Source organism: Stomoxys calcitrans, chromosome 4 (assembly GCF_963082655.1).
Source record: "Stomoxys calcitrans chromosome 4, idStoCalc2.1, whole genome shotgun sequence".
Classification (NCBI taxonomy): domain Eukaryota; kingdom Metazoa; phylum Arthropoda; class Insecta; order Diptera; family Muscidae; genus Stomoxys; species Stomoxys calcitrans.
This window is the reverse complement of record NC_081555.1, coordinates 179839835-179856720: the sequence shown is the minus strand read 5'-3', so window position 1 is coordinate 179856720 and position 16886 is coordinate 179839835. Positions and strand designations below refer to the sequence as shown.

The window sequence follows — 16886 nt, the reverse complement described above, 5'->3', positions numbered from 1 at the left end:
GTAGGATAACCTGGTAGGCCTAAACAACCCTAAACTAAGCATGTAGACCGAGTAAGACCCCGGCACGGGAAAGCTGTAAGTACCACACAGGCTGAAAAATTTTGGCCAGATCTGTGTGGTGTTCATTGCTGTCACGAGAAGCTAAGCTGCGAACAAAAACTGTAACAGTAATTGGTCTCTCGACATCTATGATTTTGTTCTGTATTCTTAACGAATACACAGAAACGACAAGAAGTGAATAAATTTTGAGTTATTCCCTGCGTGGTTTTCAGTAATTTTCTTGGTATTTACATGCTGGAATAACCTACCAAAAATTGTGGTCAGTCTACCAACCTGCCAAGAAAATAAAAACCTACCAATTTTGGTAGGAATATACCAAAAACGGCAACACTGGTCTTCATCTCGATTGAATAATTTGATATTGCAATGAAGCAAAAGAATAAATACTAGCACACACTTGTTAGGTTATTCTATTATTATTCTATTTACTAAACGGGCTGATGTAGACTATTTTAGTCCATTGTGCAAGGCGGATGTAAAAAGGTGGTCTCACGCGAACAGCTGTTAGCAGCCGGCCAGATTAGACGGTATTAAGATGTCAGATTTTTGTTTGCATTCTCTTTGTTGTCATCTTCTTTCTCTCATATTCTCTGCTAATGTACGCACACGCATATACACACGCACACAATTTTTTTGTGTGTGTGTGTTGGCAAAACGTCGATCAGCTTGATGACAATATGGCGGATTGCGCCATATGATTTGTGATTATTGTAGAAATGACACCACCTTTAATTGTTTCGCCATGTCCATTGTGATACCACAGTAGTGACAGATCAGGCCTCTTGTGGGAATCGATCCTCGCATTGATAATCCGAGCACGAAACCAAGTCGACTATCGGGGCGACCTTAACACACACTAAAGAACTGAAAAATGTTTTTTGGCAAAACCTCCATTGTATTGTATTTCTTCAAGTAAATAAGTGTCATGTTTACACTTATCGCAAATCTAGATTTGTGGCGAGATTTTGAAAATCTCGTGTTTTGCAACGAGGTTTCCCATATATTTTCAGTGTAAGCAAATTTACTTATTTGAGGAGAATTGCAGCAAATCTTCTTGGAAAGTGGTTTTATAATACGAAAAATTCAAATGGTATTCACTGGTATTACAGTGAATACCTGTTGTTATCGGTATTTTCGACAGCAATTTTTCGAAATATCTAACATTTTCTAACTAAAATTATAAAATTTTGTAGTTGAATAAAATGCCCTCAAAATAAAATCATAATAAAAATGCGGTTGCTATCAATTTTAATTCGAAAATTTGAATTTCAAATCACTTCAAACGTAGTGTAAGGTTTGAGAGATTTGCTCAAATCGAGTAGATTTGGACTCAAGTGTAAACGTGGTTTAACTGAGTTTTGTGTTTTGGAGATTTTGTTGAAGGGTACACGCAAAAAAATAATTCATTTGCTACGAACGAACTTTTTGCCAAGTAAACTTCTTTTATGGATAACGTTTGGACTTTGTTTACGATAAAAGTACAAGAATTTGGACAGAATTTAGTCAAACTATTTATATGCTGTTAATGTTTTGTTGCCTCCAGCCTGGCGCCGTTTGGTGCGAGGTTTTGTTTGTGCTATCGTAAATGCGTTTTGTTCACCTAAGGTAAAATTTGAAAAAAATATCACTTTAGGAGTTTTGCATCCACACACGATCACGAACCTCTCAATACGGACTACTGGCAGACTGAGTTTTACCCAATGAGAAAAAAACCCTAAATGAGTCTTTCTTCGGTACACTCTCTGTCAACTGGAAGAGACATGAGATATAAACAAATCAAAAGAATCATCTTTTCGTGTAGCATATCGTCTTTTGTTGTAAAAAAAGGAATTTTGGCTTTAAAGAAGTTTTGAGTTTTTGCGTAAAAGAGCCATCTTTTAACAAAGACAAACTTCATAAAAGTTTTACCATAACCGATGTGACATTATCATCAAAATTTGGGAAATTCACTACATATGTTAAACGGTGGAGGGAAATATTGCACAGTAACTATAACTTTGGAGGCCATCGTAGCACAGAGGTTAGCATGTCCGCCCGTGACGCTGAACGCCTGGGTTCGAATCCTGGCGAGACCATCAGAACAAATTTTCAGCGGTGGTTTTCCCTTCCTAATGCTGGCAACATTTGTGAGGTACAATGCCATGTAAAACTTCTCTCCAAAGAGGAGTCGCACTGCGGCATGTCGTTCGGACTCGGCTATAAAAAGGAGGCCCCTTATCATTGAGCTTAAACTTGAATCGGACTGCACTCACTTAGTGGAATGTTCATGGGGAAAATTTGCTTTCCCAATAAAAAAGATATGTTTGTCTCAAAGATGTTCCAAATGTTCTATTTTTTGCGCGTATCTCTTTGAAATCCCTGTAGGAGAAGTTCTTAGAAAGGATTTACAAATAAACGCCCCCCAGAGTCGGAATTTTTGGCCCACTTTTATATTCTTTACATATTTGTTTCGATATGATTTTCCATTTTGTTTTGTTTAGTTACGTTTTCGATTAGTTCTATTTTCTTATGTATCCATCTATTCTACTTTCTGTATAACTATCCCTACGTCAAGTTTATGAAAGTTTAAAAAAGATTACTTCATTATTATCAGAAATTGATTTCGATTCAGTTGAGTACAAAGGATGATTTCCCCCCCTCTATTGGTACCTTGTTTCGCCCGTAAAGTAATATTTACATATATAAAAAAAATATAAACTTAATATAATTAAGTATATATATATATAGATAAGTTTGTGTTGTTTTTGCCATTGTTGTTGATTTCCATGTATGTTTTACATCGTTTTAATATAATTTTGCCATAAAGCATTGTAAGCTTTTCATGTAAATTTTCTTTTTTAAAAAATAAAAAAAAAGATTTCTTTTTTAATTTCTCAAAATTCAGTAAAAAAATGTTAACTAATACCGTACTATAGTGCAGTAAATTCGTAAAGTATGTTGATGTAGTTAGAAATGCGAGTTTTTCCTTCATATCTCTATCTGTCTGTCACCTTTTGAAGAGCTTTTGTAACACATTTTAAACAAAAAACATCTCATTAGTATTACTAAACAATATATTTTATATTCCTATATTGTACATGTGTGTGTGTGTGTGAGTTTGTGTTATACCAATGTATTTGTTTAAATTTGTAAAATTGTTTAAACAAATGTATTAATTTTTATGTATTTGTTATCTCATTCAATATCTCCGAAAAGTGCTGAGACCAATGAATTGTATGACAATTTAGAAAAAGGTGGCAGTGCGGCAAAAAATGCCCTGAGGGAGGATGAAATCATTGAGGAGAACACTGGCTTTGCCATAGTCATAAATGGGCATTCGCTGGTCCATTGCCTATCGCCAGAATTGGAGGCTAGGTATATATATTTCGATAATATTGCTGTTGATTGGTACCATGCATGTCATTCCTTTTCAGATTTCTTGATATTGCCTCCCAATGCAAGGCGGTCATATGCTGTCGCGTTACACCTTTGCAAAAGGCCTTGGTTGTGGAACTAATCAAACGTGCCAAAAATGCTGTTACATTAGCAATAGGTGATGGTGCCAACGATGTCTCTATGATTAAAGGTTTGTTATGAAAAAAATCACCTAAAAAACTTAAAATGCTTATATCTCCTCACTCGGAGGGTTTGCCATAAAAAACTTAAAATGCTACTAACTCCTCAATTCAAAGGATTTGTCACGAAATAACTTAAAATGCTTTTATCTCCTCGCTCAGAAATTTTGTATGTCCTAATTTCTAAGCTTAACATCTCTTAAAAAGATCCTCACGTCAATGCAACCTACTGCCAAAACCACTTTAATTTTGCCCCAGCTTATTTCGCCAATTAATCGAAATTAGCTTTTTTTCGCTCTATAAAATCAGCTGATTTCGATGTATGACAAAATTGTAGTGGTTTACTAGTTGAACAATAAGTGCGTTCGCGTATATAAAAATGAGTATGAATACATTGTAGCCTTTCTACTCAAAAAACTGCCATTAATTTTTGCTGTTGTCATATGAATTTTTTATTCGCCTTCTCTCTCTCTTTTCAGCTGCTCACATAGGTGTTGGCATATCCGGTCAGGAGGGTTTACAGGCTGTATTGGCAAGCGATTATTCGATTGCCCAATTTCGTTACTTAGAAAGACTTCTATTAGTGCACGGGCGTTGGTCCTACTATCGCATGTGCAAATTCCTGCGTTATTTTTTCTATAAAAATTTTGCATTTACCCTTTGCCATTGTTGGTATTCATTCTTTTGTGGATTCAGCGCACAGGTTGGTATTGTTTAATGAGTCACAAAGGGACTTTAAATCTTACATTAACCTACTTGCAGACTGTTTTCGATCCCATGTTCATTTCGGTTTACAATCTTTTTTACACATCATTGCCCGTTCTGGCGTTGGGAGTATTCGAACAGGATGTGTCGGACAAGCACAGTTTGGAATATCCCAAATTGTACACACCCGGCTTGAAAAGTCAATTGTTTAATACCAAAGAATTTGTGTATAGTGTTTTACATGGTGCCTTTAGTTCTTTAATCTTATTTTTAATACCTTACGGTGAGTTGGAAGAAGTTACTAAACACAAAATTTCCCATGAACACTCCTTCAAGGGACAGGGGATACTTCTCTCTTGGAAGGAGTTGATCTAAGATTTTCTTGATTTTTATTGTAAAACTTGTGATTGGATTTTCAGGTACTTATCACAAAGGCGTTTCGCCCAATGGTTATATTTTAAGTGATCATATGACTCTGGGAGCTGTGGTAGCCACCATTTTAATCATTGATAATACAGCACAGGTATGTTATCATATCTTCTCGATTTAATTGTCACTTTCTTTAATTGCCCTTTCTTTTACTGCTGTTTTACAGATAGCCTTATATACATCGTACTGGACTATTGCCAACCACATCACCATTTGGGGCAGTCTTATTTGGTACTTTGTACTCGATTACTTTTACAATTATGTGATTGGTGGACCCTATGTGGGTTCACTTACCATGGCCATGAAGGACCTCACCTTCTGGACAACAATGTTTATCACGGTGGTGCTGATTATGATACCAGTATTAGCGTACAAATTCTATCTAATAGATGTACATCCTAGTTTGGCTGATATGGTAAGAGCTTAATTCTTAGAAAATTTGTGTTCCTGAAATATAAACGAACTGCTATTTAATTTTATTGGACAATTGCAGGTCTTATTAGCTGCCTCTATGGCCTTTATTTTAGACTCCATCTTCCGAAATCTGCTTCTATCGATAAGATACCCGAATATTTTATTATGTCACGAAATTCTAGAAAAACTCCATTTTCCACCTGTTTTTCCAATTCATCTTCTACAGCTTGTAGAAGAGGAAATGGGAATCTTATGGCCTTTAATGCCTTACGAGTCGTATTGGGTATGATATGCAAATGTGCCTGAAAACTATGTATTTTTCCTGCTGTATTAGAGAACAATGTTGAAATACTCTTCAAAGTGTTGCCACACTCATCGGAGTAACTGGGACACCGATGTCTATGCAAATGTGCCTGAAAACTATGTATTTTTCCTGCTGTATTAGAGAACAATATTGAAATACTCTTCAAAGTGTTGCCACACTCATCGGAGTAACTGGGACACCGATGTCTACTTCAAACATAATTTTCTTACCACTTACTGGCAGCTTACATATTATCTTATCTCTAATGATCGACTTTCTTGAACCTTCTTCCTCCTGCAGCAAATCTTTGCCTGATTCCTCACTAGCGCTGTCATCTTTCTCTGAAATCTTTCCCCATCTTTCTGGCTTTGAAACACATTCTTAAAAATTACAAATAGTTGAGATATGTCGAGAACTCGCCGGCACATGATCGGTGCTGTCACATCTGTCACTGCCGTTTGCTTTTCGTGTGGACTCTCGATCTTTACTTTTCTTTCTCTCCTGTACCTTATCAATGAATCCTTCTTGTTCTTTATTCATGTCTGCTAAACCTCTTTCCACCATTTCATGTGCACTTACAATGTTTGCTCCTTCTTCTAATTTCAAGTCACTTTTTTACAGCAACGGACTTTTGGTCCATCAATCCGTATACGAATTGATTTCTAAGCGACTTGTCGTTGTATATTGTATTGTATTCCAAAATGACCCAATGGCGTACACGGAGCATTTCACTATCCGTAACCTGTGGACGATCCCGGTAGATCCTAGCTGAGCTTCTCGTGATGACGAAGAACCCCACACAAATCGGGGCTCAGATTTCCATGTGGTGCTTCCAGTCATCCCGCGCCGGGTGAACGATTAGTGATTTTGTAAGCAGCGCGGAATTCTTCGCACACGAGTAGACTTCTTCGCGGTTCCTTTTTGGTATTTAGAGTACTCAACAAGCCGATTGCGTGCTTAGGTGTATGTTCATATTGGCATAGGGTGTTATAATGCGCACCTTCTTCTGAACTGGGCCCCCAGATACTTGGGCAACAATTTGTATATCAGATTCTTTCTCCACTTTCAAAAACCTTTCATTAAATCCCATGCAGTCCCAATCGCACCATATTCCCACTTTAGGAATTACTTTTAAGGTGGGACGACTCTCAGGAACTTAGTACCCAAATTTATATAAAAAAATCGTACGGATAGTCTTACATGTCAGTTTTGAGAGATTAGAGCGTTCACCCTACTTAACCTAAAGGGTGGAAGCAAAATTATTTTTTATACCCTCCACCATAGGATGGTGTAGATTAATTTCGTCTTTCTGTAACTCATCGAAATATTGATCTGAGATTCAACAATGTATATATATTCTTGATCGTCTGATATTCTAAGTCGATTTAGCATGTCCGTCCGTCTGCACGCTTACTTACGAAGCAATAAAGTTAGTCGATTGAAATTTGCACAAATACTTCCTACGTCGATTGTAAATGGGCTATATCGGTCCATGTTTTGTTTGTTTGCCTCTAGAGGGCGCAACTCTTATCCGACTTGGCTAAACGATTTGCTTTGACTTCCAACAACTTTGGTCAAAATCGGCTCATAACCTGATATAGCTCCCATATAAACCAATCTCTGATTCTTGAGCCTCTAGTGTTTTTATCCGTGTTTTATTTTAACTTCCAGCAACCATGGAAAGTATGGTCTAAATCGATCCATAACCTCATAAAGCTCCTTTATAAACCCATTAACCCGAAACTACATCTTAAGCCTCTAGAGGGCTCAATTTTTACGGATTTGGCTGAAAATTTGTACAGGGAATTCTCCGGACCTTCAAAATGCATGCCAAATGTGGTCGGAATCGATCCATAATCTAATGTTTCTACCTACGACTGAACTCCCGATTTTACTTCTGGAGCCCCTAAAGGGCTCAATTCTAATTCGATTTGGCTGTAACAATGACTTCTACTATGATTTCCAACATTCAAACCAACTGTGATTCGAATCGGTCCATAGCGTGATATAGTTCCACTAGAATAGTGGAAATTCGGCTCGGCCGAACTTAGCACGCTTTTACTTGTTGGATATTAAACAAAGTCAAAATCGGCTCATAACCTGATATAGCTCCCATATAAACCGATCTCTGATTATGGACACAATTCTTATTGGTGTTTTATTTTAACTTCCAGCAACCATGGAAAGTATGGTCTAAATCGGTCCATTACCTCATAAAGCTCCCGTATAAACCGATTACCCGAATCTACATCTTAAGCCTCTAGAGGGCTCAATTTTTACGGATTTGACTGAAAATTTGTACAAGGAATTCTCCGGACCTTCAAAATACGTGCCAAGTGTGGTCGGAATGGGTCCATAACCTAAGGTTTCTGCCTATGAACCGAACTCCCGATTTTACTTCTGGAGCCCCTAAAGGGCTCAATTCTAATTCGATTTGGCTGAAACAATGACTTCTACTATGATTTCTAAGATTCAAACCAACTATGGTTCGAATCGGTCCATTGCGTTATATAACTCCACTAGAATAGTGGAGCGTATAAAAAAGTCGGCTCGGCCAAACTTAGCACGCTTTTACTTGTTGGATATAAAACAAAGTAATTTCCACCTAGACATGTCAGCTCTTCATTCTGTAAACAAATCGGTCTATTTTTTGATAAAGCTGCCATATAAACCGATCTTGAGTCTTGACTTCTTGAGCCTCTAGAGGGCGCAATTCTCGTCCGATTTAACTGAAATTTTGCATGCGGTGTTTTGTTATGTGTTACTTCCAATAATTGTGTTAAGTATGGCGCAAATCTGTACATAACCTGATATAGCTGTCATATAAACCGATCTTCGATCTTGTCTTCTTGACACATTAGAGGGCGCAATTCCTATCCGATTGGCTGCAATTTTGCATGAGGTGTTTTGTTATGACTTCCAATAACTGTGCTAAGTATGGCGCAAATCTGTACATAACCTGATATAGCTGCCATATAAACCGATCTGGGATCTTGACTTCTTGAGCCTCTAGAGGGCGCAATTCTCATCCGATTTGGCAGAACGGCTTCTCTCATGACCTTCAACAGACGTGTCTAATATGGTCTGAATCGATCAATAGCCTGATACAGCTCCCATATAAACCTATCCCCCGATTTTGCTTTTTGAGCCCCTACAAAGCGCAATTCTTATGACGTCTACAATGCTCAGCATTCATTTATGGTCCGAATCGGACTATAACTGGTTTTTTTGTATTTTTTCTTAATTGTATCCATATCTCTTTTAAAATTTTCAGATACGCATGAGAAGACGCCACGCCAGCCACAAGGCACGTCACACTAGTAGTGTTATGAGAGCACCTTCTTCGAGAAGATCCAGGAGATCTTTAAGATCGGGTTATGCTTTTGCCCACCAGGTATGTATCAAAAAAATAGTTTTTTTCTTTTACTTTACGAATGAATAAAATGTTTTTTTTTTCCTTTCTTTTAAACCCATTAGGAGGGCTTTGGTCGACTTATTACCTCGGGTAAGATCATGCGTAAACTGCCGCAAGAGTTTGCTTTCCCCCTGGGTCTGGGTAGCAAGAAGGTGCAAAGTTCCGGCGATGCCAACAAGACCAATAACAATAACAGTGTGCGTGATAATAAAAATGCTGCAGATATGGATGAGACAACGACGTCAGCGTTAAATGATGCCTTAACCAATCAAGAACACAACAGTAGTGATGGGATAAGTCCACGTGCTCCTTGCCAAGATTTAGATACGATAAATCTCTAAAAAAACAAAACCAACAAAAACCAAAACGAAACGAATTCACAATTGCAACATTTAACATCAAACAACAACAAGAAACAGCAACATTATAAACCAAATCTTCAATTATTTTCATTGAGAATAGGAATTAAAACAACAACAACAACAACTATGTAGACTTAACAAATTTTTTTAATTTAATTTTTTTAAATGTAAACTTTTAAGTTTGTAACAAACAAAACAAAACTAAAAAAAAACAACTGAAATTTGTAATGGTATATCAACTTTTTTGATATACACATACAGACATACACACACTCACCCTCATACACATACCTACACAGACATTCACACCCAAGGATAATATCCATGAATATTTTGAAAAAAAAAAACAAAAAGAAAAAAATCGAAACAAAAAAACGCATTAGCTTTAACAAATACCAGAGATGATCTACTAAATAATTATTATTATTAATAACATTTTTTAGGGTATTCAATACGAAAATGTGAAGAAGAAGAGAAGAAGAGGAAACGTTTATTTATTACAAAAGCATTCGTGCAAAACCACAAACATACATACATACATACTACTTACCGACATGCCTCCATGTGTACATTGTGACAAACATTACCAAAAAACAAAGAAACTAAAACGAAAACCAAAATAAAAAATTTAGAAAAAAATCCCATGATATTTATCTCCTATGGAATCAAACTGAAACAATTGTTGGCTATTAGAAAAATTTATTCAATTTTCAAATCAAATCTAAGTCAAAGTTAAACAAACTCACAAACATACAAGCATACAAATACAACACAACACTCGTACAACATAACAAGTAAACTTTGGTTGTTTAAACCCCCCAACCCCCCACAGGCGTATAAGTTACCATAATGAAGTACACTCCGCTGTATTTGAATAATGACAGATGAAGTGCTTAACAGAGAATTTACCACTATGAGCAAGGTGGATAATGAAGGTGGTCTCACACCAACAGCTGAAAACAGACGGCCAGTTTGACGGTATAAAGATGTCAGTTCTGTGTTTATTCTGTAGAAATTGTCTATAGTAAATCTATACTGATTTACAATTGACATTGTCACCAGAACTACTGACAAGCCAATGCTTTTTGCTATAGACATTTAATATGAGCTGGTCATTCAGAAGTCAACAGTGATATTGTCAATAGTAAGTCATTAGGGGATATACAGAGACGTTGTGGGATATATAGGGCATTGTCAATAGGTACATTATAAATAAAAAATGTATATTTGTAACAATTAAGTCCGTAATTTTTTAACTTTTCACTCAATTTCAAAATTATCAGCTAGTTTCATTCAAGACATTCAAATTAGTTTAAACTTATATTTATTTATTTGTTTAAAATATATATTCAGTAAAGAAAAAATTTTTCTAAAACGGAAATCTTTGGATAGTTGCCAAATGATTCGTCAACAATTGCTGTGTCCAAATACCTGATGTCAGTTACGCTCGGCATTATCACCAAGTATTGGAGTACGTCCCTGTGGACGTACCCTACATAATCAAACAGACGCAAGATAGAACACAACACACACTGCTACAACAACAATCAAGAATTGTCTTCTTCTGCCGAGTCTATTAAGTACAAACAAGAAGTTTAAATTGGTTTCTAGAATTTGTACTACAAAAAGTTATATACTTACATATGCGTCAGCCTATGTCCCTAATTAGTATTAAATTTGCAATTTTTTTCGAAATGATTTAGGGACCAGCAAAACTATTTGCGACAAAACGATTGAGAAAACGAAAAAATAAAATAAGTTATAGTTTGGCACCTGTCAATAAAAACCAATGTAGACAATTTGGTGACAATGTCACATATATAGTTGACAAAAGTGTTGACTTGGGGACACTTAACCCCAAACTTTCTACAGCGTCATTTTACCTGCACACGTAAACACACGAGCGCTAGTTTCTTTGGTTGTGTTCAGAACAATGCCACTTTTTGAAATGACATCTTGATAACTAGATGGCGGATTACACCATATGACTTGTGGTTGTTGAACAACACTATGAAATTTTAAATATTCCTCGTATAACAAACATCAATCAAAGGTTTCATGTAGTCAAAAATTACATATACACACATTGGTTAACAAGTATCATTTGGATCGTATTGCAAGATATGTCTAATCAAGATGTACTACAAAGAAAAAATTTCACGATTTTTTTTTAATTAAAAATTTTATTGGTATTTATCCTTTTAGTTAAAAAACTAGTTAGTTGAGACATTTTTATATTTATATATTCACAATATAAACATCCTAAAATATTGGTTCTAGGAAGGAAATTTTGTCAACATAACTATCCCATGTTTTAGAGAAATATTTCGTTGATAAACAAATAAAAGCGTTCTTAAATGCTTAGTTTATAAATTACATATGTATTTCCAAAAATATTTTCTGATCATTTAAAAATGTCAATGATTTTTCAATAATAATAATTTTTTTTTATTTAACAACTCCAGAAAATATTTTCAAAGATGCTTATCCCCTCCTAATGCTGGCGAAATTTGTGAGGTACTTTGCCATGCTCTCTTTTTGATGAAGGTCGCTTGGGATTATAAATGCTCCAAATTTCTCCATCTTTAGATATTGCTCGCACATAAACCGAGCTCCCGATTTGACTTCTTTTGTACTTAGATAAGGCAGTTATTATAAACCGGTCTTTAGCCCGATTAACCTCGAAGATAAACTGCCTAATCTACTTATGAAATTAACAAATGTTGCGATCCATGGTGGACCCCGTTCCCTTAAGGTGTTATTACACGATCAGTGCTTTACATATGTGCCCTCACTTTCCTTATATACGTCAAACTGTACATTTTTGAAAGACATGTGTCTGTCTGTCTAAATCGAAAGAATTTCATATATATTCCAAAATCTATTTTCCATATTACATTTTTCGTACGTATTACCCGATGTGTACAACTTTTAAGAGTTACCGCATTTGAAAAAAAAAATATGACGATACATATTGTGTAATACCACCGGAGGCCACCGTGGCACAGAAGTTAGCATGTCTACCTATGACGCCGAACGCCTGGGCTCCATTCCCGACGTAAATATAAGAAAAATTTTCGGCGGTGGTTATCCCCTTGCAAATGCTGGCTACATTTGTGAGATAACCTGCCATGTTAAAACTTCTCTACTAAGAAGCGTCGCTATGCGGCACGCCATTCGCACTCGGTATAAAAAATTTTAAACAAAAAAAAAAAAGTCGCAGGAGGGAGATGCTGATGTACATATGTATTTTAATTCAGAAGATAGCAGTTATAAATGAAAAATAACTGAGGTGGATCATGTCGGACTTTTTTCAATCTACAAAAACATGATTTTTGACAGTCAGTTATTTTAGGACTCTCGACATCAATCCAGATTTAGATATAGCTGCCATATAGACCGATCTCACGATTTAACGTCTTGGGCCCATTAAAGGCGCATTTTTGTCGTATGTCACTGAAATTTGGGACAGTAGGTTATGTTAAGCCCCTCGACATCCTTGTTTAAATTGGCTGATTTCGGTTTAGATTTGGATATAGCTGTCAAATAGTCCGATCTCTCGATTTAAGGTTTTGGGCCTTTAATAGGCTCAGTTATTGTCCGATTTCACAGAAATTTGGTATTACGATTTGTGTTAGGCTCCTCGATATCCCTGTTCAATACGGCCCAGATCGGTCCAGATTTGGATATAGCTGCTATATATACCGATCTCCCGATTTAAGGTTAGAAGCTCATTAAAAGTGAATTTGTTAACCGACTTCGCTAAAATTATTGCGTTAGGCCCCTCGACCGATCTCTCAATTTAAGATCTTGGGCCAAGAAAAGGCGTATTTACTTACCGATTTCGCTGAAATTTGGTATAGCGAGATGTGTAAGGCTCGTCAACATCCCTGTGCAACACGGCCGAGATTGGTCCACATTTGGATGAACCTGGAATATATACCGATCTCACGATTTAAAGCTGTAGACCCATAAAAAGTGAATCTATTAACCGATTTCGCTGAAATTTAGCACAATGAGTTCTGGTAGATTCTTCGACCGAGTATGGTCAAGATCAGGCTACATTTTGATATAGCTGCTATATAGACCGATATCCGATTTAATTTCTTGAAACAATAAAAGCACGTTTATAACTAGATTTCGCTTAAAATTTGACACAGTGGGCTGTGTTAGGCTCTTCGACTGTTGCGTTTAATATGGTTCAGACAGGTCTATATTTGAATAAAGCTGTCATATACATACACCTATCTCCCAATTTAATTTATTAGACCCATAAAATGGGAATTTTTTTCACCGATGAATATGGTACAAAAAGTTGTGTTAGACCCTTACATAGCCTTCCTGAATATGGTGAAGATTGGACCATATCATTTATGGGTTCCTAAATGATGCATTTTCACCGTATTATGACGAAAGGTGGTTAATATATGTATATATCCGAGGTGGTGGGTATCCAAAGTTCAGCCCGGGCCGACTTAATGCCTTTTTTGCTTTTCTAAATTGTGGCAGTTAAATCAAAATGGAATAGGATCTTGCTTTTGGGCGCCCGGGTAGCCGAATTGGTAGCGTGGTTGGAATTCCAGCGGGGGCAATCCCATGGCAGCCGGTTGTATACCGGATTGACTCGATGAAATCCTTTATCGGCAAGGGCTGCCGCCTCAGTGTACTACACACTGCTACAACAACAACTAGTGCGGGGGTCGTGGATTCGATTCCCACCATAGGCCATGGTCTGGCGATACTGTGGTATCATAATGGACTTAAAATTGTCTCAGTGAGTTTGTAAAGGACTGCCACTCTTACCAAACCTAACCTGTTTTTGGAAGCGCTTATTTGATAAAAAAAACCTTGGTATGATTGCAAGTGGTTTTCAAATATCACATTTGTTTATCTTCCTAATTAAACTGTGCTTTAATCGATTAGTAAAAGCTTTTGAATACTTTTAATCTTCAATTTTTTCATCGAGGCAAAATGAGTGCCAATGTAAGAAATGACAGTTAGATATGTGAGAGGCAGTAAAGTGTGCTAAGAGATCTCTGTTATGGTGGGTGGTGGGTGATATGCTTTATGCGGCGGCTTTTGGTGTTATTTTACAAGGTGTGTAGCAAATAACGTTTAAAGTGACCAGTAGATGGAGCAAATGGAGTTTGTAGTATTAGCAGTTGATACGTGTAATTTATAATAACACCACTTATATTGTAGATAAAATATTGCTGAGATAAAAAAGAAAGAGCGGAAAAAATTATATATAACTTCGGAAAGACGATTTTACAAAAAAAAACACCAAACATCGAAGGCGGCTATTTTATGTTACTAGGGGTTCCCGTTTTGTTTTTAAGAGAGTTTTCTTTCCCATTTAATTTAGTAGCGCAAAACATTTGCCTTTATTCAAATACAATGGAGTGTGCCATCCACAATTTTACATACAATAATGAGCATAACAATTAATTAATATTAGAATACTTTATGTATATCCTTTGAATTCCAGAATTAGCTTCACATAGTCGAAAGAAACTTAAAGAGCATCTAAAGGAGAAGGGTGAAAGTTTCAACAAAGCCGAAATGAGGTCAATTCTGGAAATTATTTTCTCAAATCCCAACAAACAAACATACATTATTAATACATACACTAATTATACATATTATTCTTATATTATTATGATTTTCCTTATAAAGTAGTATAACGCACATAGGTATTTGCTGTGTTTTTTTATACTTATATGTTGTCTTTTTTAAATATATATTGATAATTTTGTTATGAGTTGATGAAGTTTAGTTATTTTCTCTCTGGGTCCCTTTATTTCTCATTAAGTTCTTTGCGTTTTCTCATCTTTAATTTTATTTATGTATGTCTTTTTTTCATTATTGATATGTAATATTACTGCTATTGTTATTTTTTAGAACTAATAATATAGGATTTTGTATTTGGATTTCACGAATTCAATCTCAGTTATACTTTAGGGGATAGTTTTAAAAAACACAACGCTAGGCGTTTTAATCTATCGAGTGATTCTATGTTTATTTCTTTTTTTTTTTTTTTGAATTTGGTGTTTATTTATTAATTTCATACCTATGTACTTTTTATTATTACTTATTGCTATTTTTTTTAAACTATACGTTATACGTGAAAATATGTGATTTAAGTTTTAAGTTGAATTATATAATTATATAAATAAAAAAATGAAATAACATACGTTAAAGTATTTTTGTGTGTTATTATTATATGAACATTAGAAAGGAAAATTGTAAAATAAGTGAAATAGCGTTTTGCGCAGGCGGATGGGCTGGAATTGGATTACTTACCACCATGGCAGCATGCACTTATAAGGTGACGTCATGCGCACAGCTGAGTACAACTTTGTTATTTATTTTTTTTTTTTTGATTTTGCAGCAAATCTAAATGTCAAACATGACATTATTACCAGGTAGTGTACCGTAAACAGCTGAGTACAATTTTTTCTCGCGAAGTGCACTATCTGTCACCGAATTTTGGTTGTGTGTGTGTATTGGGTTGCCCAAAAAGTAATTGCAGATTTTTCATATAGTCGGCGTTGACAAATTTTTTCACAGCTTGTGACTCTGTAATTACATTCTTTCTTCTGTCAGTTATTAGCTATTACTTTTAGCTTGCTTTAGAAAAAAAGTGTAAAAAAAGTATATTTGATTAAAGTTCATTCTAAGTTTTATTAAAAATGCATTTACTAATTATTAATTACGTAATTACTTTTTGGGCAACCCAATATTATAATTAAGAACCATACCACACACAAACAACGAAAAATTGCGCGAACTAATAACATACACAAAACCAGAGTTGCAATAATCACTAATTTTGAGGGAAAGTGCACTCAATAGTTTGTTTTTGAGCAAGTAAATAAATATATCTTGATGTCAAAGGCTTGAAAACAAAGATGTGATTTCTTTCTAAAATCTTAAAAAGATGTTCTATTTGATCCGATATTCCACACATTGGCAACAAAACAGTGTTATAATGATGAAAATACGAATATAAAACACATTTGAAGAAGATAAGTTGTAAAACAATGTGTAGTTTCATTGGGCGTAGATTTTTATTGTTGTGCTATTGACGCTACCATGCTATCATGGGAATATGTTATAGTCCAAGAAAATTAAAAGCGCAGAGGTAAGCATGTCCGTCCAGAATCTGAATGCCGCCACCGAAAGATGGGGTATCCTTATCATGTCATTCCCTTTGCAACACATCGAAATATCCAAGACAAATTTACCCAGGTAGTGTACAGCAAACAGCTGATTACAATTTCGCGGAATACACTATCTGTCAACGAGATTTCATAACGTTCGGTTGTGTGTGTGCTTTATAGTTAAGTACCACAGCATGCACAAGCAAAGAAAAATGGCGCCAACTATTGGGTTACCCAAAAAGTAATTGCGGATTTTTTAAAAGAAAGTAAATGCAATTTTAATAAAAATTAGAATGAACTTTAATCAAATATGCTTTTTTACACTTTTTATCTAAAGCTAGCTAAAAGTAGCAGCTGATAACTGCCAGAAGAAAGAATGCAATTACAGAGTCACAAGCTGTGAAAAAATTTGTCAACGCCGACTATATGAAAAATCCGCAATTACTTTTTGGGCAACAAACTCAAAATCAGAGTTGAACT

General features: G+C 35.6%; 1 protein-coding gene across 5 annotated transcripts in view; it reads left to right on the top strand.

The window, feature by feature from the left end:
* LOC106087547 (phospholipid-transporting ATPase ID) overlaps positions 1-15446 on the top strand; it is a 203585-nt gene extending 188139 nt beyond the window's left edge. For all 5 annotated transcript variants that reach the window (XM_013252623.2, XM_013252624.2, XM_013252620.2 and 2 more), the window contains 8 exons: positions 3256-3414; positions 3474-3625; positions 4094-4317; positions 4377-4602; positions 4739-4842; positions 4915-5163; positions 8741-8860; positions 8944-15446. In XM_013252623.2, the coding sequence (XP_013108077.2) occupies positions 3256-3414; positions 3474-3625; positions 4094-4317; positions 4377-4602; positions 4739-4842; positions 4915-5163; positions 8741-8860; positions 8944-9222 (1513 nt within the window). In that variant the 3' untranslated portion in view covers positions 9223-15446. The remainder of the gene's footprint in view (positions 1-3255; positions 3415-3473; positions 3626-4093; positions 4318-4376; positions 4603-4738; positions 4843-4914; positions 5164-8740; positions 8861-8943) is intronic.
* The last annotated feature ends 1440 nt before the right edge of the window (positions 15447-16886 follow it).